The sequence below is a fragment of the Pleurodeles waltl genome, chromosome 9 (genome assembly GCF_031143425.1).
Source record: "Pleurodeles waltl isolate 20211129_DDA chromosome 9, aPleWal1.hap1.20221129, whole genome shotgun sequence".
Lineage (NCBI taxonomy): Eukaryota > Metazoa > Chordata > Amphibia > Caudata > Salamandridae > Pleurodeles > Pleurodeles waltl.
In genome coordinates this window covers 12,959,190-12,982,721 of record NC_090448.1, presented here as the reverse complement: position 1 = coordinate 12,982,721, position 23,532 = coordinate 12,959,190, and the positions used below count along the sequence as shown (strand labels likewise).

General features: G+C 49.6%; 1 protein-coding gene across 3 annotated transcripts in view; it reads left to right on the top strand.

The window, feature by feature from the left end:
* The window catches only part of PDZRN3 (PDZ domain containing ring finger 3), a 508,900-nt gene that overhangs the window by 464,242 nt on the left and 21,126 nt on the right, over positions 1-23,532 (top strand). For all 3 annotated transcript variants that reach the window (XM_069206113.1, XM_069206112.1, XM_069206114.1), the window contains 2 exons: positions 321-568; positions 13,010-13,097. In XM_069206113.1, coding sequence (XP_069062214.1) covers positions 321-568; positions 13,010-13,097 — 336 coding nt within the window. The remainder of the gene's footprint in view (positions 1-320; positions 569-13,009; positions 13,098-23,532) is intronic.

The window sequence follows — 23,532 nt, the reverse complement described above, 5'->3', positions numbered from 1 at the left end:
TGCTCACATGTACTCATGATAGACCTGCTAAACATGTGTGTGAGGTTTTGCGATCTGATGTCACTTCTTGTGATGTCACTTCCTGCGAGGTCATGGGTTGTCATGGCAGTTCCTGTGATGCCACGTGCGATGTCACACGTCATGATGTCACTTGCACACTGCCTAACTTGGTTGGTTCCCCCACTTCTGTTTTTGCGACCTGTGCCCAGTTTAGCAGAGATGTCTCTTGGAGCAGTGCCCCAGGGTTCGCATCTCATGTTGTTTGTATGTCAGTCCATGATCCAGGACAGTCTGACGTGCCTCATTCACTCTCCCCGCAGGTAAATGGGAAAGATCTGTCCCGAGCGACGCACGACCAGGCCGTGGAAGCCTTTAAGAGCGCCAAGGAGCCCATCGTGGTCCAGGTCCTGCGCCGGAGCCCGCGCAGTAAGATGTTGGGGCCCTCGCCGGACGCGCAGCTGGTGGACACGGCCACGCAGACGGACATCACCTTTGAGCATGTGGTGGCCCTGAGCGGCATGCGCCCCCCACTCCCGCCGGCGCTGGACCCCTACCTCCTCCCGGAAGAGTGAGTGGAAGGCCCCCAGGGGAGGGCGTGCTACTTCAGTGTGCTTACAGCTGTCAGTCACTCTTTGTTTTTATTGGACTCTCAGCAGGCTGGTAAGACCTGCACAGCTTAAACTCACACCTCAGTGTCTATTTTATTCTTTGGCTGCATTTGGGTGAGGTCTGGGTCTATCAGTGTGTAAATGTGAACAGTTCAGGTTGTGGATGATCTACCAGCCAGATAATTCCATGGACGTCATTCAGGGGCTGCCAGGATTCGCAGATGCGACCCCTAGCATGCCCTTTGCCAACCCTGGCATGGCCTTTGTGTCCCCCTGGCACGGCCTTTCCTAACCCTGGCACTGCCTTTCCTAACCCTGGCACTGCCTTTCCTAACCCTGGCACTGCCTTTGCTAACCCTGGCACTGCCTTTGCTAACCTTGGCACTGCCTTTGTGTCCCCCTGGCACGGCCTTTGCTAACCTTGGCACTGCATTTGCTAACCCTTTGGCATTGTCTTTGTGACCCCTGCCACTGCCTTTGCTAACCCTGCCTTTGTGACCCCCGGCATTGCCTTAGCTAACCCTGGCATTGCCTTTGTGACCCCCCAGCACTGCCTTTGCTAACCCTGGCGCTGCCTTTGCTAACCCTTGCATTGCCTTTGCTAACCCTGGCACTGCCTTTGCTAACCCTGGCATTGCCTTTGTGACCCCCCAGCACTGCCTTTGCTAACCCTGGCACTGCCTTTGCGACCCCTGCCTCAGAGGTGGCAAATTCAGTGCCAGGAACATAGGGGCAGCTCGTCCTTCAGTTCGGGCTCTGCTCTCTTTGTTTTCTGTCCATTTTTTATCACACTTATAGTGACAAATTACTGTATAATAAATAATATTATTCACTATTAGTGTGATAAAAATTGAGTCAATTAGCTGGACTATCCCTTCCATGGCAGCTGAGGTAAGTGAAACATGCTTTTAAATGTATGTTGTGTGCGGGCTTGTGTATGACAGCGTGTTTATGTGAGAGAGATTGTGTTTAAGTGTGTATGTGTAAGCATGTCTGTGTGAGTGAAAGTGGAGGTCAAAGGGCATGTGATGTCACTTCTGCTGCCCTGGCATTTTGTTTAATTGACGTCCATGGATAATTCTGCCTGAAACCCAATGTGATGCATTCACACATGACATTTTTTTCCCACCGAGAACCTCTTTCCCTTCACCTCAGTTCATTATGGGGTGTTCCCTACACATACTCACTTCTGTAATGCACTCATTCCTGCCTTTGGCAAGTGTAACTCTGCGTGGGCTTCTAGGGAGGAAGTATACATGCCAGTGGCAGAAACACACCCCAAACATCTGAGCTTGCATGTGTTCTCCTACTGCTGGGACTGGGAATATCCCGACATACACACTCATACACTACATTTGAGAAACAAGCATTGGCAAAGCCAATAGGTCTCGACAATCTGAGAGCCATAGGCATTGGCAATGTTAATGCATCTGTGTATATCAATAAAGGCAGCCCCGGAGCCGTACACAAATGCATTTTCATTGCCAACGCCTATAGCTCTTAGATTGCTGAGACCTATTGACTTTGCCAATGCTTGTTTCCCTGGAGACAATTATTTCCACTGTACAGGTTGTCCGATTTAGGTGTGAAAACGCTGAAATGTGGCCTTAAGTGGACTTATCTTAGTTTTCAGATTTACCAATGTGTTCAGCAACAGAGACGTTTGCAATATGTAACAATGCAATAAGGAAAAGGCAACAATGTAAACATTAAATGGAGTAGCCTTTTACTTTAAAACTTGCTGATACTTAAATAACATATTGAGTCAAAATTCAATATCTGTTCTAGATGAGGCTGCCTTGGGGGGAGAGCGACCACCGGAGGCATCTTGCACCTGCACACGCAGCACACCTCACAGCAGCCGAGGGGCGGCACAGAGTGGGTGACAAGTTTTCAAAAAGCAACATCAGCAAAGACAGGGAAATAGGAGTGACAAAAAAGAGAGGAAAAAAGTACCTTCAGGAGCATGCAGAAACGATACTCGTCACTAATAAAAACACCAGGGCTCCTAACGTGTAAGCCTGCAAAGTAGATACAGCGTGTCTCGGTTCGAGACTGCACGTGCGCAGCGTCCAGAGCCAAGACCTAAAAACGAATTCACCCATTCAGTGGCATATCCATATCCACGTTCACAAATGTTTTTTCTTCACAAAGGAATCCAAGACTCCTGATTCTGAAAACCAGTATGAGGAATTTACTTGTGGGTAATCAGTCTCTGCACATAAGCCCGGGTTAAGTGGAGAGAATGCTTTGTAAATTGTGCCATAGGAGAGTCCAGATACTTGCATACAAAGGAATAGTGCGGGACGGTCCGACACAGGCATGCACAGAGAAGAGAAAGTATTCTGAGAGGTAGAAGGGGACAAAACCTCCCAGAGACCTGCAAGTGGGAGAAGAAATGGCTGCAGGGGCGAGAGAGACGAGGTGCACATGTAGTGAAGAACTTAGGCCAGCTGTATTCTGGAGCAAACCACTGGTTCGGTACTCCTGCTATGAAGGATGTTGGTGGTCTCTGGCACATACTGAGAATACTGGCCTACAACGCCATAAGTCACTGGGCTAACAGACTCTGAAAATCACGAACCACTAGTCATTTGTCTGATCCAGTATTGGAAAAGTGGATCCTTCGTGTTTAATATCCACAGGACAAATCTTGTTAAAGCTGGGATTTCCACAAAGCCAGTCGGGGGCTCGCTGGCGGTAGTCACTGGTGGCCCCTCATTGCTGTCATAGTGTCCAACAGATATTAGAACGATGACACCATCAAGTGTGAACTGCACATCTTGACTCTCTCTCATTCAGTTCACATTTCCTCCTCACAAGGTTTCCATCACATTCTCCAGGTATTAATTGTAAAGTAGAAAACATGACATGAGAGGACAGGTGCCAGCAGATGGACAGAGAATAGATATATATCAAGTCTCTCTTCCATATTTGCATGAGCCCCAAAGTAACTTAAAACACACCCTGCAGCTCTCTTGCTGCTGAGTAAAGGAGGGGCGTGGTGTGGATGGAATGGGCAAGGCAGGGGTGTCCCCACTCCCCAGAGACTGAGCACTACACAGCCACTTATAGCAGCTTGGAGCACATGAAATGTAACATTGCCTACTGGATGTCAGCTCCCTGTCAGCCATCTTTAAATTACACAAACCAGTTTGTCCCTCTCTCAGCAGGGCAAGTGTTATTGGCCCCTAGGCAGAGTAAATATGTACAAAAATGTAATATCTATGTATCATATTCAATGTGATAGTGACCCTATGTAGACCCCAGCTTATCTTATCCGTGGAAGGGGCCCTAAATGGCCCTATAGGGCAGCTCTCGCGAGAGGGTGAGTACTCACGAGAGGGTGAGTACCAGCTCGAACGTTGCACACGTGGCGCATGGAATCCTGTCCAGAAGGCCACTCCTTGGGCACCACTTGTTAGGAAAATGTCTGACTGCTCATAGCCTCTGAATGAACTGTGCAGTTTCATGGAGTTTTTTTTGCAACGTTCACAGTGTTTTATGGAAAATGTCAGCACTTTGCTAGGGCTGCAAAGTTTCGAGATGTGCTAATTATGCGTAAAAATAATTCTTTTCATCAATATATGTTGCGCATCTAATGAGAGTTCTGCATGGGATACACTTCACAAAATAAGACAGGGGTATTTTCCTGCGCAATACCAGTGTGCAGAGAACAACGCTGTAAAAGGTAAAGTTCCAGAGAAAACATTTGCAAACATATGTCATTATTTGAAAACCTTGTGACAGCGAAGCCCGCAGAGAAATATTCGGCAAATATCTTCTAGTTCGACCGAGTTCCACTAAAGTGAAAATGACTGAGTGAAAATGGACTCGAAATGTGAAAAGAACTTCCCTTGGGGGGAAGGTAAACTGGGAACATTTTTAACCTTGCAAAGAACAAAAACTATGAGACTTGAAAAACATCATTGATAGAACAAACAAACATTAGCAAAGCCAATAGGTCTCACCTTTCTAATGAAAATGCCATAAATCATAGAAGAAAAAGTGAAAGAAAAATAGTGAGAGAAAAGCAAACACAGCAAAAGGAAGAGCAAGGTTTGTTTTTCAGATTTCAAGCACAATTTTAAAAGTCTGTTGCACGTGGCCTGGCTTAAGGTTAAAACGGAGGACTAGTTGTAGGTGCTTAAAAGAACATAAACCTAGCTAAGGGAGCGCCAGAATTCAGAGGCTAATGCTTGCCATTTCATTTCTATGTGAATCTGAACTGGAACAAATGCTCTGACAGTGTGGCACTCTGCAGCCGCCGGGAGCAGATGCAAGGGACTCTGGAAGAAGTGACAACTTTCCAGTCTCTCTAAGTACACCACCTGCCTCAGATGCAGCCTGACTGAGCGCTCCACGCTGCTTCACTGCCAGGGACATAAATGATGCCTTTGTGTGTCAAGGCCTGGACTTTTATGCATCATGTGGATAACAGGAGATTAAAGAAAATCAAGACTACTCTCTAGTTGAAACTTACAAAAATATAAAAAGAGCTGAGATGAAAACACAGACGAGCATGTAAGGGGAAAGCAGCACACAGGGAAGAAAACTAGAAAATACATGCACTCCCATGAAGTGCTTAAAGAAAAGAAAAAAATAGTTCTGGTGTGAGTTGTGGAAGGATACATGCCATCCAACCGGAAGGACGCAAAATAAGGTCTGGCCATGGAAAGGGACACGCCCAGGAAGAGGAAGAGAAGTCATTGACTAAGAAGCTAGCTAATGAGATTTGTTAGAAAGCCAGTGGATGATAAGCAATGAGCCGACCCAAAGCCCACTCTACGTACCAATGTGTTAGACTCAATAGGTATTTGACATAAGGCTAGACGCAAAAATGTGCCCACCCCCTTGTGGGATTGGCTGGGATGGCGAGAGCGTGTCCAACAAACCAATCCCAACCTGCTGCTTCTGCATTGAATGGTCCTGCACATCCCTTAAATGTTAAATTACATATAATATCTTTTCGTTTTATGTAACTTTAATGCAAATATAACATACGATAGAGAAAGGGAAAGCCATTGAGCAAACAGGTAAACGCAGTCTCATCCGCCGGCTTCCACACCCTGTTATGTAAGTACAAAAGGGGGCTTACCCTAGTGACCTCAATAGACCTGGGTGAATAGAGTTTTATGAAAAAAGAGTGGTTGATAGTAGGGAAAGATAATATTACCCTTCATGCAACAGTTAATACTTTAATTAGTCACTGATAATAAGCAATCCTTTTCCTAAACTAGTTTAATTATGCCACATACAGATAATGCAGGAGTCTAGAGTTAAATAATTAAGCATCCAAAATATAAACATTGGTCTGCTTAAAACAACATTGAACACATGATATACAACGCAGACAAGCAAAGTTCTTGAACAATTTCAGTTCATTGTGATTTTACTCCAATCATTCTTACAATCCACAAAGATGTATTCGTGATCTTCAATCTACAAGGCAATCCACATAGGAGAGATGGTTGCAACACGGAACACATCAGGTAGATACTTCTGTCCATTTCTTATACCAGAAGTGTTCTAAAATTCTTATAGGTATTGTAAAAAATTCAAGCAGCTCCTCCAATACAAAAGGTCAATGCGTTTCGGCCCCTATTAGTTGCGGGCCTCCTCAGGACCGTAGGAGAGAGAAATACGAAAGGAAAACCGATACTTCGCTAACACCGTAGGCACCGGGGGAAATGCTTAGCAAACAATACCGACAGTGTGTAGCGGCAACAACTTATGTGCACTTCAGACCGGGTCTAATCCAATTGGGCTGACCCTACCCAGGGCTCCGGACACAGTGCCGAAGCCAATCATCACTCCCAAAGTGGACCAGACGAAAGCGGAAAACCCCTCCGTCTGGGCGGCCAGTGCGAAGAGAATAAGTTCTCCATCAGGGCTGGCAGTGCTGGCAGAATCAGGCACCTGCTACCGTCACAGATCGAGAAATGGGTCCTTAGTCCTTCCACTTCCTACGCATGCTCTGCAAGCACTTCAGGTGGCGCCAGTTAACAGCAGAAAGACCGTCACGCTGGCCCTTGGCACCAGCAGGCTGGACTACGGGAACACACTCTACATAGGAATCAACGCACGCGTCCTGAAGAGACTACAGACCATACAAAACTCAGTGGCAGGACTCATCCTCGACCTCCCCAGACGGACCCACATCACCCCCAACTTACAGAAACTACGCTGGCTCCCAATTCAGAAGAGATGCCAGTTCAAGATGCTGACCCACACATACAAAGCCCTGCACAGTGAAGGAGCAGCATACATCGACAAACGCCTGACCTTCCACCAACCAACCAGACACCTGGAATCCACCTCCCTCTTCCTCGCAGACACCTACTGGATCTGCCAAGGGACCATAGTAGACACTCCTTCCCTCACCTGGCAGCCAAAGCTTGGAGCGCCGTTCCCCGGCACCTCAGGACTGCGTCATCACTCCAACAATTCAGGAAAGGCCTCAAGACCTGGCTATTCGGATGCGCAGTTCACCTTGAAGCAGCTAGGGACTCTAGCACCTTCAGATGCTTGCAGGTGATTTCCTGTGCATTACAAATCCTTGATTGATTGATTTATTGATTGTATCCCAACCTGCCTTAAGTGCTCATGTGTTACATTACTTCAGAGGTTGTGACCAGCTCACCTTCTAAAAAAATGTTGAAATTACACATATTCGCAACAGGGATGCTAGCCTGACCCCAAACACAGGAGATTATGAGAAACACAAGTAGACAGTGGGCCGAGAACTGACCCCCGGTGGAGTAGTAGATGTTGGCTAAATAGACTTCTGTGAAGTATTCACAGCTGTCTCATAGGGACGGGTTATACCACAGCACACGCGGGTGAGTATCAGCGAGTGGGGTGCCCTGGTTAGGAACTTGCTGAGCAATACCTGCTGGTGGCCACTCTGAGGAAGTAGTGTCCGGCTCTGTGGGGAGCCACCAGGCTCACAAACTGCTTTACTCCTCAACAGTGTGCCCAAAACGTAATGGCGGATGTGCAGGAGGACCGGATTATCCGCAAGCAGTACTGAGAATTGACAATGTCCGTGAGTCAGAGTTGCACAAAACAAAGGAGAGGAATCTCAAGAAGGCTGACATTGTGCCCTGGGATATAGGAACGGAAGAGGGTGACAAGTCTAGAGTCACACTTTGTGTACGCAAGATTGGATAGGGGTTCCGAAAGAAAACTCAGCAGGCGAGGATCTTGGAGTTCTGTATGTAATTTATTTTATGTTATGGTGTGGACCAGGATCCAAAGGACATTGAAGCACTTTCCACGTGGAAACGAAAGATACAGGATGCTGGGCAGAGACCATGAAAAGAGCATCTAAATTGGCAAAGTTGTTAACCAAAGTAAATTTTCTATGGAGGTATAGTGAGTAGGTAAATGTGGGGAGTGTTCAAGTGGGAAGTAAAAAAGTGTAATTTGCTGAATAAATGTGTGTAAGGAGCCCTGGGCATCAGTGCTGTGAAGGGTGGGGCAGTCAGGGAGAGAGAGGCCTTGTTACCCCAAGGTGTATGTGCCAGAGATTAGAAGGACCAGCAGGTTAGTGTGGACTGAGACAAGGACAGTCAGAGGAAAGAGTCAGAGAGAGAGGCCTTGTTACCCCAAGGTGGATGTGCTACAGATTAGAAGGGACCAGCGGGTGAGTGTTGACTGAGACAAGGACAGGCAGAGGAAGGAGTCAGGGAAAGAGGCCTTGTTACCCCGAGGTGTATGTGCTACAGATCAGAAGGGACCAGCGGGTGAGTGTGGACTGAGACAAGGACAGGCAAAGGAAGGAGTCAGGGAGAGGGAGGCCTTGTTACCCCACGGTGGATGTGCCAGAGATTAGAAGGGACCAGCGGGTGAGTGTGGACTGAGACAAGGACAGTCAGAGGAAGGAGTCAGGGAGAGGGAGGCCTTGTTACCCCACGGTGGATGTGCCAGAGATTAGAAGGGACCAGCAGGTGAGTGTGGACTGAGACAAGGACAGTCAGAGGAAAGAGTCAGGGAGAGGGAGTCCTTGTTACCCCACGGTGGATGTGCCAGAGATTAGAAGGGACCAGCAGGTGAGTGGACTGAGACAAGGACAGGCAAAGGAAGGAGTCAGGGAGAGGGAGGCCTTGTTACCCCACGGTGGATGTGCCAGAGATTAGAAGGGACCAGCGGGTGAGTGTGGACTGAGACAAGGACAGGCAGAGGAAGGAGTCAGGGAGAGGGAGGCCTTGTTACCCCAAGGTGTATGTGCCAGAGATTAGAAGGGACCAGCAGGTGAGTGTGGACTGAGACAAGGACAGGCAGAGGAAAGAGTCAGGGAGAGGGAGGCCATGTTACCCCAGGGTGGATGTGCCAGAGATTAGAAGGGACCAGCAGGTGAGTGTGGACTGAGACAAGGACAGGCAGAGGAAAGAGTCAGGCATTGGTGTAATGTAGAGAGTAGGGGTGCAGGGGTACAGGGGTTCAGGGAGTAGAGAATTGACCTTGCGAATGAACTGAGGGAAGAAAGAAGAGTGTATTTCTGGACAGTGGAGGGGGCTGCACTATAGAGGGGAAGGGAGAATTTGTGATTAGGTCCAACCCTAAGGATTGCAGGGGTGGAGAGTCCTGGTGCTAGCCCTGTGGCTGGAGAAGGTGAGAGGGTCCTTGCAGATGGTGCATCAATAGCTCCTTTAAGGGGGGTCTTTAGTTTCTTGCAAGAATTCAAGAATAGCTCTGAGCATCATCTTTTCTAAAATATGTGCCCAATTCACCAAAGTTATTTTGGAGTACATAAACCAGTACTCCAGTAATAATACTTCGGTGATACCTAGTACAGTTCACAAACCTGCAGATCGAGATGTTCACCCGCCTCTCCGCATTGGCAGAAACACTGTCCACGTAGGTAAAGGACTTATCAAATGAGGAAGAGGCAAAGGGGGGGGGAGGGGGAGGGATGGGGAATAATTACTACTAAATAGGTGTTACTAAGGGAAGTTTAAGGAGAGGGATGGGGGGATTACTCTACTATAAAACACACACCCACATCAGAGAAAGATAATTGCAATTCACAAAATACACCTCTGTCTCTACCACAGTCAGGACAATGACAAAAGATGCTGAACCGTACCCCGGCGCATCCTTAGAGCACGTCAAGCATCACGCATGGCCACCGCCGCAACGCACTCACGTCGAAAGTAATAGAAGGAGGCTATAGCATTAACTCCCCACAGACAATAGCATAGAGTAAATAATTTTATTTCTAAGTTTAATTATATACTATGGGCCTGATTCTAACTTTGGAGGACGGTGTTAAACCGTCCCAAAAGTGGCGGATATACCACCTACCGTATTACGAGTCCATTATATCCTATGGAACTCGTAATACGGTAGGTGGTATATCCGCCACTTTTGGGACGGTTTAACACCGTCCTCCAAAGTTAGAATCAGGCCCTTAGTCACTGAAAACACCAAAGGTAAAAGTGGATTTATGTTTAGCTTTGTGTATAAGATCAAAACACAGCTTTAAAGAAACCCTCTGGAATTTACTGGGAAAATGCAATTAAAGTGAATGCACGGTAACAAATGTTAACATGTTTAATTAACAAAGATAATTTTAAGAGATAATGGTGGTCATTCTGACCCTGGCGGTCTTTGACCGCCAGGGCGGAGGACCGCGGGAGCACCGCCGACAGGCCGGCGGTGCTCCAATGGGGATTCCGACCGCGGCGGTAAAGCCGCGGTCGGACCGGCACCACTGGCGGGGTCCCGCCAGTGTACCGCGGCCCCATTGAATCCTCCGCGGCGGCGCAGCTTGCTGCACCGCCGCGGGGATTCCGACCCCCCCTACCGCCATCCAGATCCCGGCGGTCGGACCGCCGAGATCCGGATGGCGGTAGGGGGGGTCGCGGGGCCCCTGGGGGCCCCTGCAGTGCCCATGCCACTGGCATGGGCATTGCAGGGGCCCCCGTAAGAGGGCCCCTACATGTATTTCACTGTCTGCTGCGCAGACAGTGAAATACGCGACGGGTGCAACTGCACCCGTCGCACAGCTTCCACTCCGCCGGCTCGATTCCGAGCCGGCTTCATCGTGGAAGCCTCTTTCCCGCTGGGCTGGCTGGCGGTCTGAAGGCGACCGCCCGCCAGCCCAGCGGGAAAGTCAGAATTACCGCCGCGGTCTTTCGACCGCGGAACGGTAACCTGACGGCGGGACTTTGGCGGGCGGCCTCCGCCGCCCGCCAAGGTCAGAATGAGGGCCAATATGTTGAATCTTTGTCCATATAGAGTCTTAGGTTAACATGCTTTGTTTAAAATGATTTTGCATTTTCATTTTACATTAAATTATTATTTTTTTTTAAACAAAAATTAAACTTTATTAAACGCACATACATTTTCACATAGGGAAATCTATGACCCAGAGGTGAAAACCTCCCAAAAAGTTGAGAATAACTAGGATTACTAATGATAACTTTACACTTGTAAAGTTAGTCATCGGAGTTCGTGGAAAGTCTTAAATCCATGCTTAGACGTAAATCTGCACGCAGGCGTAGATTTAAAGTGAGCACATCTACACAAGCAAATTTACCTTTGTGAATTGGACCCTGTGAGGTCATTTCTTTACTTTAGTGCAGAGAAAGAGACTCCAGAATGTAATTACTGGCCTCTGGCAACCAGCATTGCTGAGCTGTCAGCCTCCTTCAACTCACTGGCCCTGTCGGATGACTGCCAAGGCTGCCCATCTCTCTGTCATGAGATTACATCTGGAGTGTAAATCACACCTTCATTGCTAACAGAGCATTCACTTTGGAGGGATTAATATTGGCTCCTTCCCTTTAGTTCTTATCAACATTACTTTTAAAGTTTTTCAGTGAAATATTTTTTTCTGATCACATTATTTTATTTAGTAATATTATTTTGCACGATTTTTATCAACTTATTTAATGAACGCCCACAAACCCCTAAAGATATAATTTTAAAAAGTTTAATCGTGCTCCTTTTTGTAGCCTTAACCCCTTAATACCGGCCTGTTTTCTGATTTGTTTGTTCTTTGTTGTTTTCCAGTTTTTTGTCTCAATATTTTAATTTTGTTTGTTTATTATTGATACAATCATATCTCCTCTTCAATGGGAGACTTGTGCAAACCTACAAAGTGTGATGCTTACCGATACCACTCGGACTTTAGTGAATTCGACGCGTAAATCCAAGAAAGAGCCATGTTGTCCCAGAACATGCTCCATTTCCTAGTGACAGCATCTTGGGCCAGGGGTTAGTTGTGGGCAGTGAGACAGGCCCCCCCTGGGCTCCCCAGTACATCAGTACTCTAGATATGTACTGTGTCTCCATCCTTTGTGCAGGTTCTTGACTCTTCAAGGTGGGATTCCATGAACATGCCAGTTGCTGGAAGATGGATGGTACATGTGTGTGGAAACTGCCCTGGTTCTGCATGGAGTTATGTCCTGCCTGCTTCGCGGCCACAACTGCTCACACATCTCTAGTGTCGTGGCACCTGAAAGAGCAGCCCCAGAGATATCTAAAATAGGATGTTCTGCGGTTTGGTATCTGTTTACCAGTCATCTAATTTACGCTATAATGTTGATGAACCAATGTTTTCCCTACACCCTGATCCCCCTTTGTTGGTTAGTAGGTAACAAGGCGCTGGCATTTGGCAACAGCAGTGGGTGAAAGTCCCTCCCCTCAGCCACCCTTCACCAAACCACCAACACTGAGCCACCGTAAGCAATACTGCATCTAAAATCCGAATTCACTCCCCCCATTCGCTAATGCCGTATACTCAGTGCTTTAAATGGAACTACAGAAGTGCAGGTATTCACTACTTAGAGCATATGTTTGCTCCTTATAAGTGTCAGTACTCTTCTATTAAATATATTGCTGCAGTGCCCTTTAGAGTTGAAGGAGTACCGGTACTCAGCAGTGGACAGTACCTGCCCACGTAAAGCACTGCATATATTGTGATTAACAAAGCTTGCCAGAGGTGCTTTACATTCTGCGCTGGGACATTGAAGAGTCTGCATGGCCTCATCCGCGACTCACCAGACACCTCTTTTTGAGATCCACCCAATCCCCCCTCCTGCAGTGCATTAACAATACCACCTAGTTCTGCAGGGCATGTTCTTACCACGTGTAGGTATTTCGAAGGCCTGGAGTCATGCTTTCGATATGGAGGCAGATTTGCTTGGAATAAGAGTCTGGTGTAATAGTGACTGTGTCCCAACCCTACCAGCTAGTCCTACGTGCCAGCCTGGGAAGCGGTCTCTTACTTCCACTAAAGCCCAGGCAGCACTTGACTGAGGCTGAAGGCTCTGTTGGCATCCAGCACTGAGAGTGACTAGAGGGATCTGGTTTTAAAACTTTACGCTGCAATCTAATTGATAACTAAAATAAAAACATGACCCTATCAAACGCCTTTTTCATCTTTCCAGACATCCTTCAGTGCACACGTTCTACGACCCAGCGGACTTCATGGGGGTCCTTCCGCCGGACATGGATCGGGACGAGCTGGAGTTAGAGGTGAGCAGAGAATCCTACCTCAAATCCTCATTATTATGTTAAAAAGAATCCCCGGGCTTGAGAGAACATAAATTGCTCTGGGTCTAACTTGCCCCTGTCGTACTGAATGTGAATTATGGAAAGTAAACTTAACAATCTATTGCGCCATATACTCTTAAGGGAGAGTATTAAGACAGATTTAAATTAGGAATTGTGCACTTTAAGGACAAATTAGGCAGATTATGTGCAACCTTCATTCATTTCCCTCATCGGCCTCTACACCTGCATCTTGAAGTGCCTGACACAGAAAAGGTTTTGTGTGATTGTTTGTTATAAAAATATGTTACATTGCACAGGTGTTTCTTTAAAGAAAATCTTTTACATTCAAAATGACACAGATGTATTTTTTCCTTTTTACTTACCGATCCGAGTTAGATCGATAACTAAAAAGAAAAAACGACAAAGCTTTCTTTTATGTCAAGCGGGTGGTGGGAGGTGGGCGGGTGAGGGGGCAGGAGCTTCATTAAGTTGAGGCTGGGGGGGCTAAAGCAACTTGAGGGTGCAAGTGGGGGGAAACAACATGGAGGGTGTTGGAGGAGAAAGCACACAAGAGAGACAGCAAAGTGGGGTGCCGGGGGAGCAAACCGGTGGAGGAGAGCAACTTGGAGCTAGCAGGGAGAAACATGAGTGGAAAAGCAACATGTGTGGATTGGGGGGGGACTACATGGGTGACAGAGGAACACTGGAGGGCGGGGAAGGGGTGGGAGAGGTGTATAACAGACAGCTGTAAAACCGTGTACTCTTGTGGAGGTCGAAACAAAAAGAAAAAAAGGTAACGGCTGACAAGTGAGCAGTGGAAGGATACGTGTAATGCGTTCATGCTCCAAGGGAGGGACAAGCAGAAGAAGAGGAAGGAAAGCCTATGGAAGCTGGTGAATAAGAAGCAAGCAAATGAGAGTGACAAGGAAGCCAACCAATGGAACACAACGGCTAGGCTTTAAGCCCACTGTAAGTTAGCAATATATCTTGTGACAGACAGCTCTTGTGCTGTCTACTGGGTGACACTTAAAAATGTAGTGGGTGGAATGCGGGAATAAACCTCAGTCACTGCTATTAAGTCTGATTACGTAGATTTGTAAAGCTTCTTGAAAGCTCAAAGAGAGCTTGCGCACTATAAACATACAGGTTTTTATGTGTATTCACTCAGAATGTGTGTGGCTTTTCGTCCTTGATGGTGGTTTCACCTCCCTTGTCATGTTAGGAGTACAGGTGCGAGATGAGCGTTCCCAGAAACACCAAAAATATCTACTTTGTTCACTTGCCCCATCTAAGATAGAGCAGGGGTCGGGCTACAGACAGAAGAAGCTTCCAGAAATTGCTTCTATTCTCATCAGAGTGAGTAATTCCTGGGGCACCCTCTGGAACTTCCCACACTGGCCTCCCCGGCTCCCTTGTTAACCACCCCCCTTCGACTTCCAGCTCCTGGTGGTCACACATCACACACACTTCAAACATATCACTGGAGTGTGGCCCCAGGGCCCTCGGACTAGTCCCGACTAGATGTCTCTGACGCGCGTCTTTCTGGTCTCCACTCTGTCCTTCGGCTGTCAGAAAGAGTGCCTTACTGGAGGAATGTGAAGCGGCCATCATTTCTGCAGGAGAGCTTCCGGTCTGAAGGATGGTCCTGCCGTGACTGTGTCCTTCTAGAGAAGGCTGAATCTGAGGTCTGGAAACTACATGACAAGCAGGGGCATGGGCTCTATTGGAGCAGCAACTGCAGTGTCACCGGGGCCCACTGAACCCTGAGTATTGCTGTATTTTATAATCCAAACAGCAGCCCTCTGCCCCATTTCTTTCCTTGCACCAGGGCTCGTGATACTGGCTTCGCTCCTGATGACCTGGAGACCAAAGTGTCCATTTCACTCAACCCTCTCTCTAGCGCAGGCTTCTTAGGTCACAGGGGCCAAGTGTGGAGTCCAGGGGGTCCTTGGAAACCATTACCAGTAGGGAACACCCAAAGCCCTTTACTAGCCAATGAAAACTCAGCATCTGCCGGCGATGTCTAGTCTAGTGCCAGGCTCTATGGGTGAACCCACATAGATTTTAACAGAGTGGTCCTGATGGAGGAGATACAGGATGCTGAAGTTCCACAAGGATGTTAAGCCTGGGCTCATGGTCTACCTGGGGCCACCCCAATGAGCACGGTGGGCCACAGGGGCCGATGTCCGGGTGAAGTTCAGCCAAGTCTATGGGTACAGCGAAGCCAGTGATTACCTATAACTAGTTGTAATGTCCTTGTTAAGCAACTGAACAGCACTCTGATGCCTTTCCAGGTCCAGCAGACTCGGGGCATCTTTTGCAGGCAGGTGTTCTTGGCTACCTACTCACCAAGGCAGGCTTCTTCAGCTTTTGTGTCCCTGTGGTTGTAACAGGAAGTCAGCCAACCGACTCTTGATGTATGGTACAGAGAGTGATCTCACGATCTCTGCTGATGCTCCCTCGCTCTCGGAGTGAGGCGGGACAATCAATAAGGTTATTGATTCGCCATATTGAGTGCATCTTCTTCTAAATATTCGTGCCACACTGTAAGCCTTTGAGGCTGTGTGTGTACTTCAGGGGTTCCTACACATAGGCGGTCATTCTGACCCTGGCGGTCAAAGACCGCCAGGGCGGAGGACCGCGGGAGCACCGCCGACAGGCTGGCCGTGCTCCAATGGGGATTCCGACCGCGGCGGTAAAGCCGCGGTCGGACCGGCAACACTGGCGGTCTCCCGCCAGTGTCCCGCCGCCCCATTGAATCCTCCAAGGCGGCGCAGCTTGCTGCGCCGCCGAGGGGATTCCGACCCCCCCTACCGCCATCCAGATCCCGGCGGTCCGACCGCCGGGAACCGGATGGCGGTAGGGGGGGTCGCGGGGCCCCTGGGGGCCCCTGCAGTGCCCATGCCACTGGCATGGGCACTGCAGGGGCCCCCGTAAGAGGGCCCCTACAAGTATTTCACTGTCTGCTGCGCAGACAGTGAAATACGCGACGGGTGCAACTGCACCCGTCGCACAGCTTTCACTCCGCCGGCTCGATTCCGAGCCGGCTTCATCGTGGAAGCCTCTTTCCCGCTGGGCTGGCGGGCGGCCTGAAGGCGGCCGCCCGCCAGCCCAGCGGGAATGTCAGAATTACCGCCACGGTCTTTCGACCGCGGAACGGTAACCTGACGGCGGGACTTTGGCGGGCGGCCTCCGCCGCCCGCCAAGGTCAGAATGAGGGCCATAGTCTTGTCACGCGGTGCGCGGGCTGTGAGGAAGACTCTACACTTGTACTCGTAGCACCGCCGCTGCAGGCGTAATGCGGCGGCGAGGGATCAGCTGCTCGCGTTTCACATTCTTACTCACCACTTCTACGACTGGCCGGGCTACATTCCATAGTGCCTTGAAGGGGATTTACGGTCACTGTAGGCTTCATCAATGTACGCTGTTCTGAAGGAGCGTAGTTCCACACGGCAAAAAAATGCCACCTTTGGTTGTAAATCAGCATTTAATGGATTAAGATTCTTCGGCCCTGAACGTCAGACATCCTGGTGAGACAAAGACACAAACTCCTGCACTGCCTTACAGGTGTGTACACGGACAACCTCAGTGTACAGGTGTGTACCCGGACAATCTCTCAGTGTACAGGTGTGTACATGGACAACCTCTCAGTGTACAGGTGTGTATACGGACAACCTCTCAGTGTACAGGTGTGTACCCGGACAACCTCTCAGTGTACAGGTGTGTATACGGACAACCTCTCAATGTACCGGTTTGTGTTTACAGACAACCTCTCAGTGTACTGGTTTGTGTACAGGTACAACCTCTCAGTGTACAGGTGTGTGTGTACACAGACAACCTCTCAGTGTACAGGTACAACCGCTCAGTGTACAGGTGTGTGTACACGGACAACCTGTCAGTGTACAGATGTTTACACGGACAACCTCTCAGTGTACAGGTGTGTGTACAGGTACAACCGCTCAGTGTACTGGTGTGTACACGGACAACCTCTGAGTGTACAGATGTTTACACGGACAACCTCTCAGTGTACAGGTGTGTTACATGGACAACCTGTCGGTGTACTGGTGTGTGTACAGAGACAACCTCTCAGTGTATAGGTGTGTGTACAAAGACAACCTTTCAGTGTACAGGTGTATTACAGAGACAACCTCTCAGTGTGCAGGTGTGTGTACACAGACAACCTCTCATTGTACAGGTGTGTACATGGACAACCTCTCAGTGTACAGGTGTGTGTACACGGACAACCTGTCAGTGTACAGATGTTTACACGGACAACCTCTCAGTGTACAGGTGTGTGTACAGGTACAACCGCTCAGTGTACTGGTGTGTACACGGACAACCTCTCAGTGTACAGATGTTCACAGGGACAACCTCTCAGTGTACAGGTGAGTGTACATGGACAACCTCTCAGTGTACTGGTGTGTGTACAGAGACAACCTCTCAGTGTATAGGTGTGTGTACAAAGACAACCTTTCAGTCTACAGGTGTATTACAGAGACAACCTCTCAGTGTACAGGTGTGTGTACACAGACAACCTCTCAGTGTACAGGTGTGTACATGGACAACCTCTCAGTGTACCGGTGTGGGTACAGAGACATCCTCTCAGTGTACAAATGTTTGTGTACACAAACAACCTCTCAGTGTACTGGTGTGTGCACAGAGACAACCTCTCAGTGTACCGGTGTGTGCACAGAGACGCCCTCTCAGTGTACCAGTGTGTGCACAGAGATGGTCTCTCAGTGTACCAATGTGTGCACAGAGATGGCCTCTCAGTATAGAGGTGTGTGCACAGAGATGACCTCTCAGTTTACCAGTGTGTGCACAGAGATGGAATCTCAGTATAGAGGTGTGTGCACAGAGATGACTTCTCAGTGTACTAGTGTGTGCACAGAGACGACCTCTCAGTGCACCAGTGTATGCACAAAGACAGCCTCTCAGTGTACCAGTGTGTGCACAGAGACGGCCTATCTGTGTACCAGTGTGTGCACAGAGACGGCCTGTCAGTATAGTGGTGTGTGCACAGAGACGACCTCTCAGTGTACCAGTGTGTGCACAGAGATAACCTGTCAGTATACAGGTGTGTGCACAGAGACGACCTCTCAGTGTACCAGTGTGTGCACAGAGACAACCTCTCAGTGTACCAGTGCGTGTACAGAGATGATCTCTCAGTGTACCATTGTGTGCACCAGTGTGTGCACAGAGATGGCCTGTCAGTATAGAGGTGTGTGCACAGAGACGACCTCTCAGTGTACCAGTGTGTGCACAGAGATAACCTGTCAGTATACAGGTGTGTGCACAGAGACGACCTCTCAGTGTACCAGTGTGTGCACAGAGACGACCTCTCAGTGTACCAGTGCGTGTACAGAGATGATCTCTCAGTCTACCAGTGTGTGCACAAAGATGGCTTCTCAGTGTACCAGTGTATGCATGGACACAGCCTCTCAGTGTACCAGTGTGTGCAAAGAGACAACCTCTCAGTGTACAGGTGTGTACACAGAGACGACCTCTCAGTGTACCAGTGCGTGCACAGAGATGACCTCTCAGTGTACCGCTGTGTGCACAGAGATGACCTGTCAGTATAGAGGTGTGTGCACAGAGACGGCCCTTCAGTGTACCAGTGTATGCACAGCGATGACCTCTCGTGTACCAGTGTCTGCACAGAGATGGCCTCTCAGTGCACCAGTGTATGCACAAAGACAGCCTCTCAGTGTGCCAGTGTGTGCACAGAGACGGCCTATCTGTGTACCAGTGTGTGCACAGAGACGGCCTCTCAGTGCACCAGTGTGTGTACCAGTGTGTGCACAGAGATGGCCTGTCAGTATAGAGGTGTGTGCACAGAGACGACCTCTCGGTGTACCAGTGTGTGCACAGAGACGACCTCTCAGTGTACCAGTGCGTGCACAGAGAAGACCTCTCAGTGTACCAGTGCGTGCATAGAGACGGCCTCTCAGTGCACCAGTGTGTGTACCAGTGTGTGCACAGAGATGGCCTGTCAGTATAGAGGTGTGTGCACAGAGACGACCTCTCGGTGTACCAGTGTGTGCACAGAGACGACCTCTCAGTGTACCAGTGCGTGCACAGAGATGACCTCTCAGTGTACCAGTGCGTGCATAGAGACGACCTCTCATTATAGAGGTGTGTGCACAGAGACGACCTCTCGGTGTACCAGTGTGTGCACAGAGACGACCTCTCAGTGTACCAGTGCGTGCACAGAGATGACCTCTCAGTGTACCAGTGCGTGCACAGAGATGACCTCTCAGTATACAGGTGTGTGCACAGAGACGACCTCTCAGTGTACCGGTGCGTGCATAGAGATGACCGCTCAGTGTACCAGTGCGTGCACAGAGACGACCTCTCAGTGTACCAGTGTGTGCACAGAGATTACCTCTCAGTGTACCAGTGCGTGCACAGAGACGACCTCTCAGTGTACCAGTGTGTGCACAGAGATTACCTCTCAGTGTACCAGTGTGTGCACAGAGACGACCTCTCAGTGTACCAGTGCGTGCACAGAGATGACCTCTCAGTGTACCAGTGCGTGCACAGAGATGACCTCTCAGTGTACCAGTGCGTGCACAGAGATGACCTCTCAGTGTACCAGTGCGTGCATAGAGACGACCTCTCAGTATACAGGTGTGTGCACAGAGACGACCTCTCAGTGTACCGGTGCGTGCATAGAGATGACCGCTCAGTGTACCAGTGTGTGCACAGAGATTACCTCTCAGTGTACCAGTGCGTGCACAGAGATGACCTCTCAGTGTACCAGTGCGTGCATAGAGACGACCTCTCAGTATACAGGTGCGTGCACAGAGACGACCTCTCAGTGTACCGGTGCGTGCATAGAGATGACCGCTCAGTGTACCAGTGTGTGCACAGAGATTACCTCTCAGTGTACCAGTGCGTGCACAGAGATGACCTCTCAGTGTACCAGTGCGTGCACAGAGATGACCACTCAGTGTACCACTGCGTGCATAGAGACGACCTCTCAGTATACAGGTGTGTGCACAGAGACGACCTCTCAGTGTACCAGTGTGTGCACAGAGATTACCTCTCAGTGTACCAGTGCGTGCATAGAGATGACCTCTCAGTGTACCAGTGCGTGCACAGAGATGACCTCTCAGTGTACCAGTGCGTGCATAGAGACGACCTCTCAGTATACAGGTGTGTGCACAGAGACGACCTCTCAGTGTACCGGTGCGTGCACAGAGATGACCTCTCAGTGTACCAGTGCGTGCACAGAGATGACCTCTCAGTGTACCAGTGCGTGCATAGAGACGACCTCTCAGTATACAGGTGCGTGCACAGAGACGACCTCTCAGTGTACCGGTGCGTGCATAGAGATGACCGCTCAGTGTACCAGTGCGTGCACAGAGATGACCTCTCAGTATACAGGTGTGTGCACAGAGACGACCTCTCAGTGTACCGGTGCGTGCATAGAGATGACCGCTCAGTGTACCAGTGCGTGCACAGAGACGACCTCTCAGTGTACCAGTGTGTGCACAGAGATTACCTCTCAGTGTACTAGTGCGTGCACAGAGACGACCTCTCAGTGTACCAGTGTGTGCACAGAGATTACCTCTCAGTGTACCAGTGTGTGCACAGAGATGACCTCTCAGTGTACCAGTGCGTGCACAGAGATGACCTCTCAGTGTACCAGTGCGTGCATAGAGACGACCTCTCAGTATACAGGTGTGTGCACAGAGACGACCTCTCAGTGTACCGGCGCGTGCATAGAGATGACCGCTCAGTGTACCAGTGTGTGCACAGAGATTACCTCTCAGTGTACCAGTGCGTGCACAGAGATGACCTCTCAGTGTACCAGTGCGTGCACAGAGATGACCTCTCAGTGTACCAGTGCGTGCATAGAGACGACCTCTCAGTATACAGGTGTGTGCACAGAGACGACCTCTCAGTGTACCGGTGCGTGCATAGAGATGACCGCTCAGTGTACCAGTGGGTGCACAGAGATTACCTCTCAGTGTACCAGTGCGTGCACAGAGATGACCTCTCAGTGTACCAGTGCGTGCATAGAGACGACCTCTCAGTATACAGGTGCGTGCACAGAGACGACCTCTCAGTGTACCGGTGCGTGCATAGAGATGACCGCTCAGTGTACCAGTGTGTGCACAGAGATTACCTCTCAGTGTACCAGTGCGTGCACAGAGATGACCTCTCAGTGTACCAGTGCGTGCACAGAGATGACCTCTCAGTGTACCGGTGTGTGCACAGAGATTACCTCTCAGTGTACCGGTGCGTGCATAGAGATGACCTCTCAGTGTACCAGTGCGTGCACAGAGATGACCTCTCAGTGTACCAGTGCGTGCACAGAGATGACCTCTCAGTGTACCAGTGTGTGCACAGAGATTACCTCTCAGTGTACCGGTGCGTGCATAGAGATGACCGCTCAGTGTACCAGTGCGTGCATAGAGATGACCGCTCAGTGTACCAGTGTGTGCACAGACACGACCTCAGTGTGCAGAAGAAACAGCATCAAGGCACCTGCAGAGCTGCTCAAAGCTGTCAGGTTCATTGAAAAGCATAAAGTGCTTCCTGTAACGCAGTAATGACACCCCGGTGGCCGTGACACAACTTGGAGACACTTCCCAGGTGAGATTAAAACAAGGACAACACTCTTTCAGGCAGACACCCTGCACGGTGTAGCGTGCTAACCAGGTAGGGAAGCGCCTCTGCTCCCACATAGGATGGCAAGCGCTATACCGCAGTACAAGACGTTTCCTCGTCGGATTCCTGAAATGCACCCAGGAGCTGAGTCCAAGCGGCGAGAGGAAGGACTGATCACCCTTAATGTCCGTAGAGCAGAGAGGCCATCGCGTGGGAGCGATGCTCCCAATCTGAGACCCACAAAGGGACACTTTCTGCTGACAATACTCACAGATGTAAGATGCAGAAAGCCAAACATGTCTGCTTCTCAGAACGTCTCAGCTCCCCCCAATCTTGCCATAAAGCTGTTTCACGTGGGCTCTGAAACGCCGACCACTGACGCATTAAAACTCAAGGTTTTGCCTTCTCCCGAGCTGTGTAACACTGTCCCTGACTTCTTCAGATGTACAAGGTGCTTAACCTCAGGGACTGCAATATCATGAGTCGGTCCCTGAACTCGACTTTCCGGCCATTGATCTGCAACTGATCGGCAACAAACTTCTCTTGAGTTAATCTGCGGCCAATCACCAGGCCCAAATGTTCACACTCATTAAGAGATTCATCCTTCCTGTTCTCCTTTCACTCTCATTTCATTTGGACAACATCTCTCACGTCCTGAAACTTTTTCACTGTTCTTTCTCACCTGGTATTTTTCCTTCAAGCTGGAAATTGGAGGTTGTTCAACCTTTACTTAAGAAACCTACATTAGACACTATGGATCCAACTGACGTCCGCGCAGGTCCCCTACTCACCTACCAGGGCGAGCTTCCACAAAAAACAGCCCTGGTCCAATCAATCCGTGATAGCTGTACAAGGCAGCTTATTCCAGGGCACCGAGCAGAGGATGTAAATATTACCGAGGCCTCCAATCAGAACCCTGCAGTCATCCTCTAAAATGACGTGTACATCTTCCTGTCTGAGGCCAGCGCGCGCCAGGCGGCTGCCCCCCCCCCCCCCCCCCACACACACCCATGTTCAGATCTGAGGAGAGGGGTCCCCCACCCCCCACACACACACGTTCAGATCCTAGGAGAGGGGAGCCCCCCACACACTCATCCATGTTCTGATCCTAGGAGAGGGGTGACCCCCCCCACACACACACATGTTCAGCTCCTAGGAGAGGGGTGCCCCCCCCACACACACACACATGTTCAGCTCCTAGGAGAGGGGTGCCCCCCCACACACACACACACATGTTCAGATCATAGGAGAGGGGTGCCCTCCCCCCCACACACACGTTCAGCTCCTAGGAGAGGGGTGCCCCCCACACACACACATGTTCAGATCCTAGGATAGGGGTGTCCCCCCCCCTACACACACCCATTTTCACATCCTAGGAGAGGGGCGTCTCCCTCCCCCCCCCCCCCCCCATCACCTCCGCACACATATGTGCAGATCCTAGGAGAGGGGATGTACCTGTTTTATTGCTCCGTCTGTGCCTGGCAGGAGCAGCTCCCCGGGGGGCCTGCCTCATAATTACCCCAAACGTGTAGGTAATGAACACCTGCTCAATGGATATTCTCAGGTAATTAAAATCTATGTTTTTTTTCTCAAAACGGGTTTTCCAAGATGTTTTTCGGACAGATTTCCCCGCTGATTTATTTCTGTTTGACGTGAGGCCTCGGGTTTGTCAATTATGGGCAGTTTGTTTGTCACAGTGCACCCCGGGATCTGTAAAATTTGTTTTTTCTTATTTAAAACATGAAATGATGTTGTGTGGGAAGCAGGCGGAAGATATTAACCAGGCGCCGATTTACAA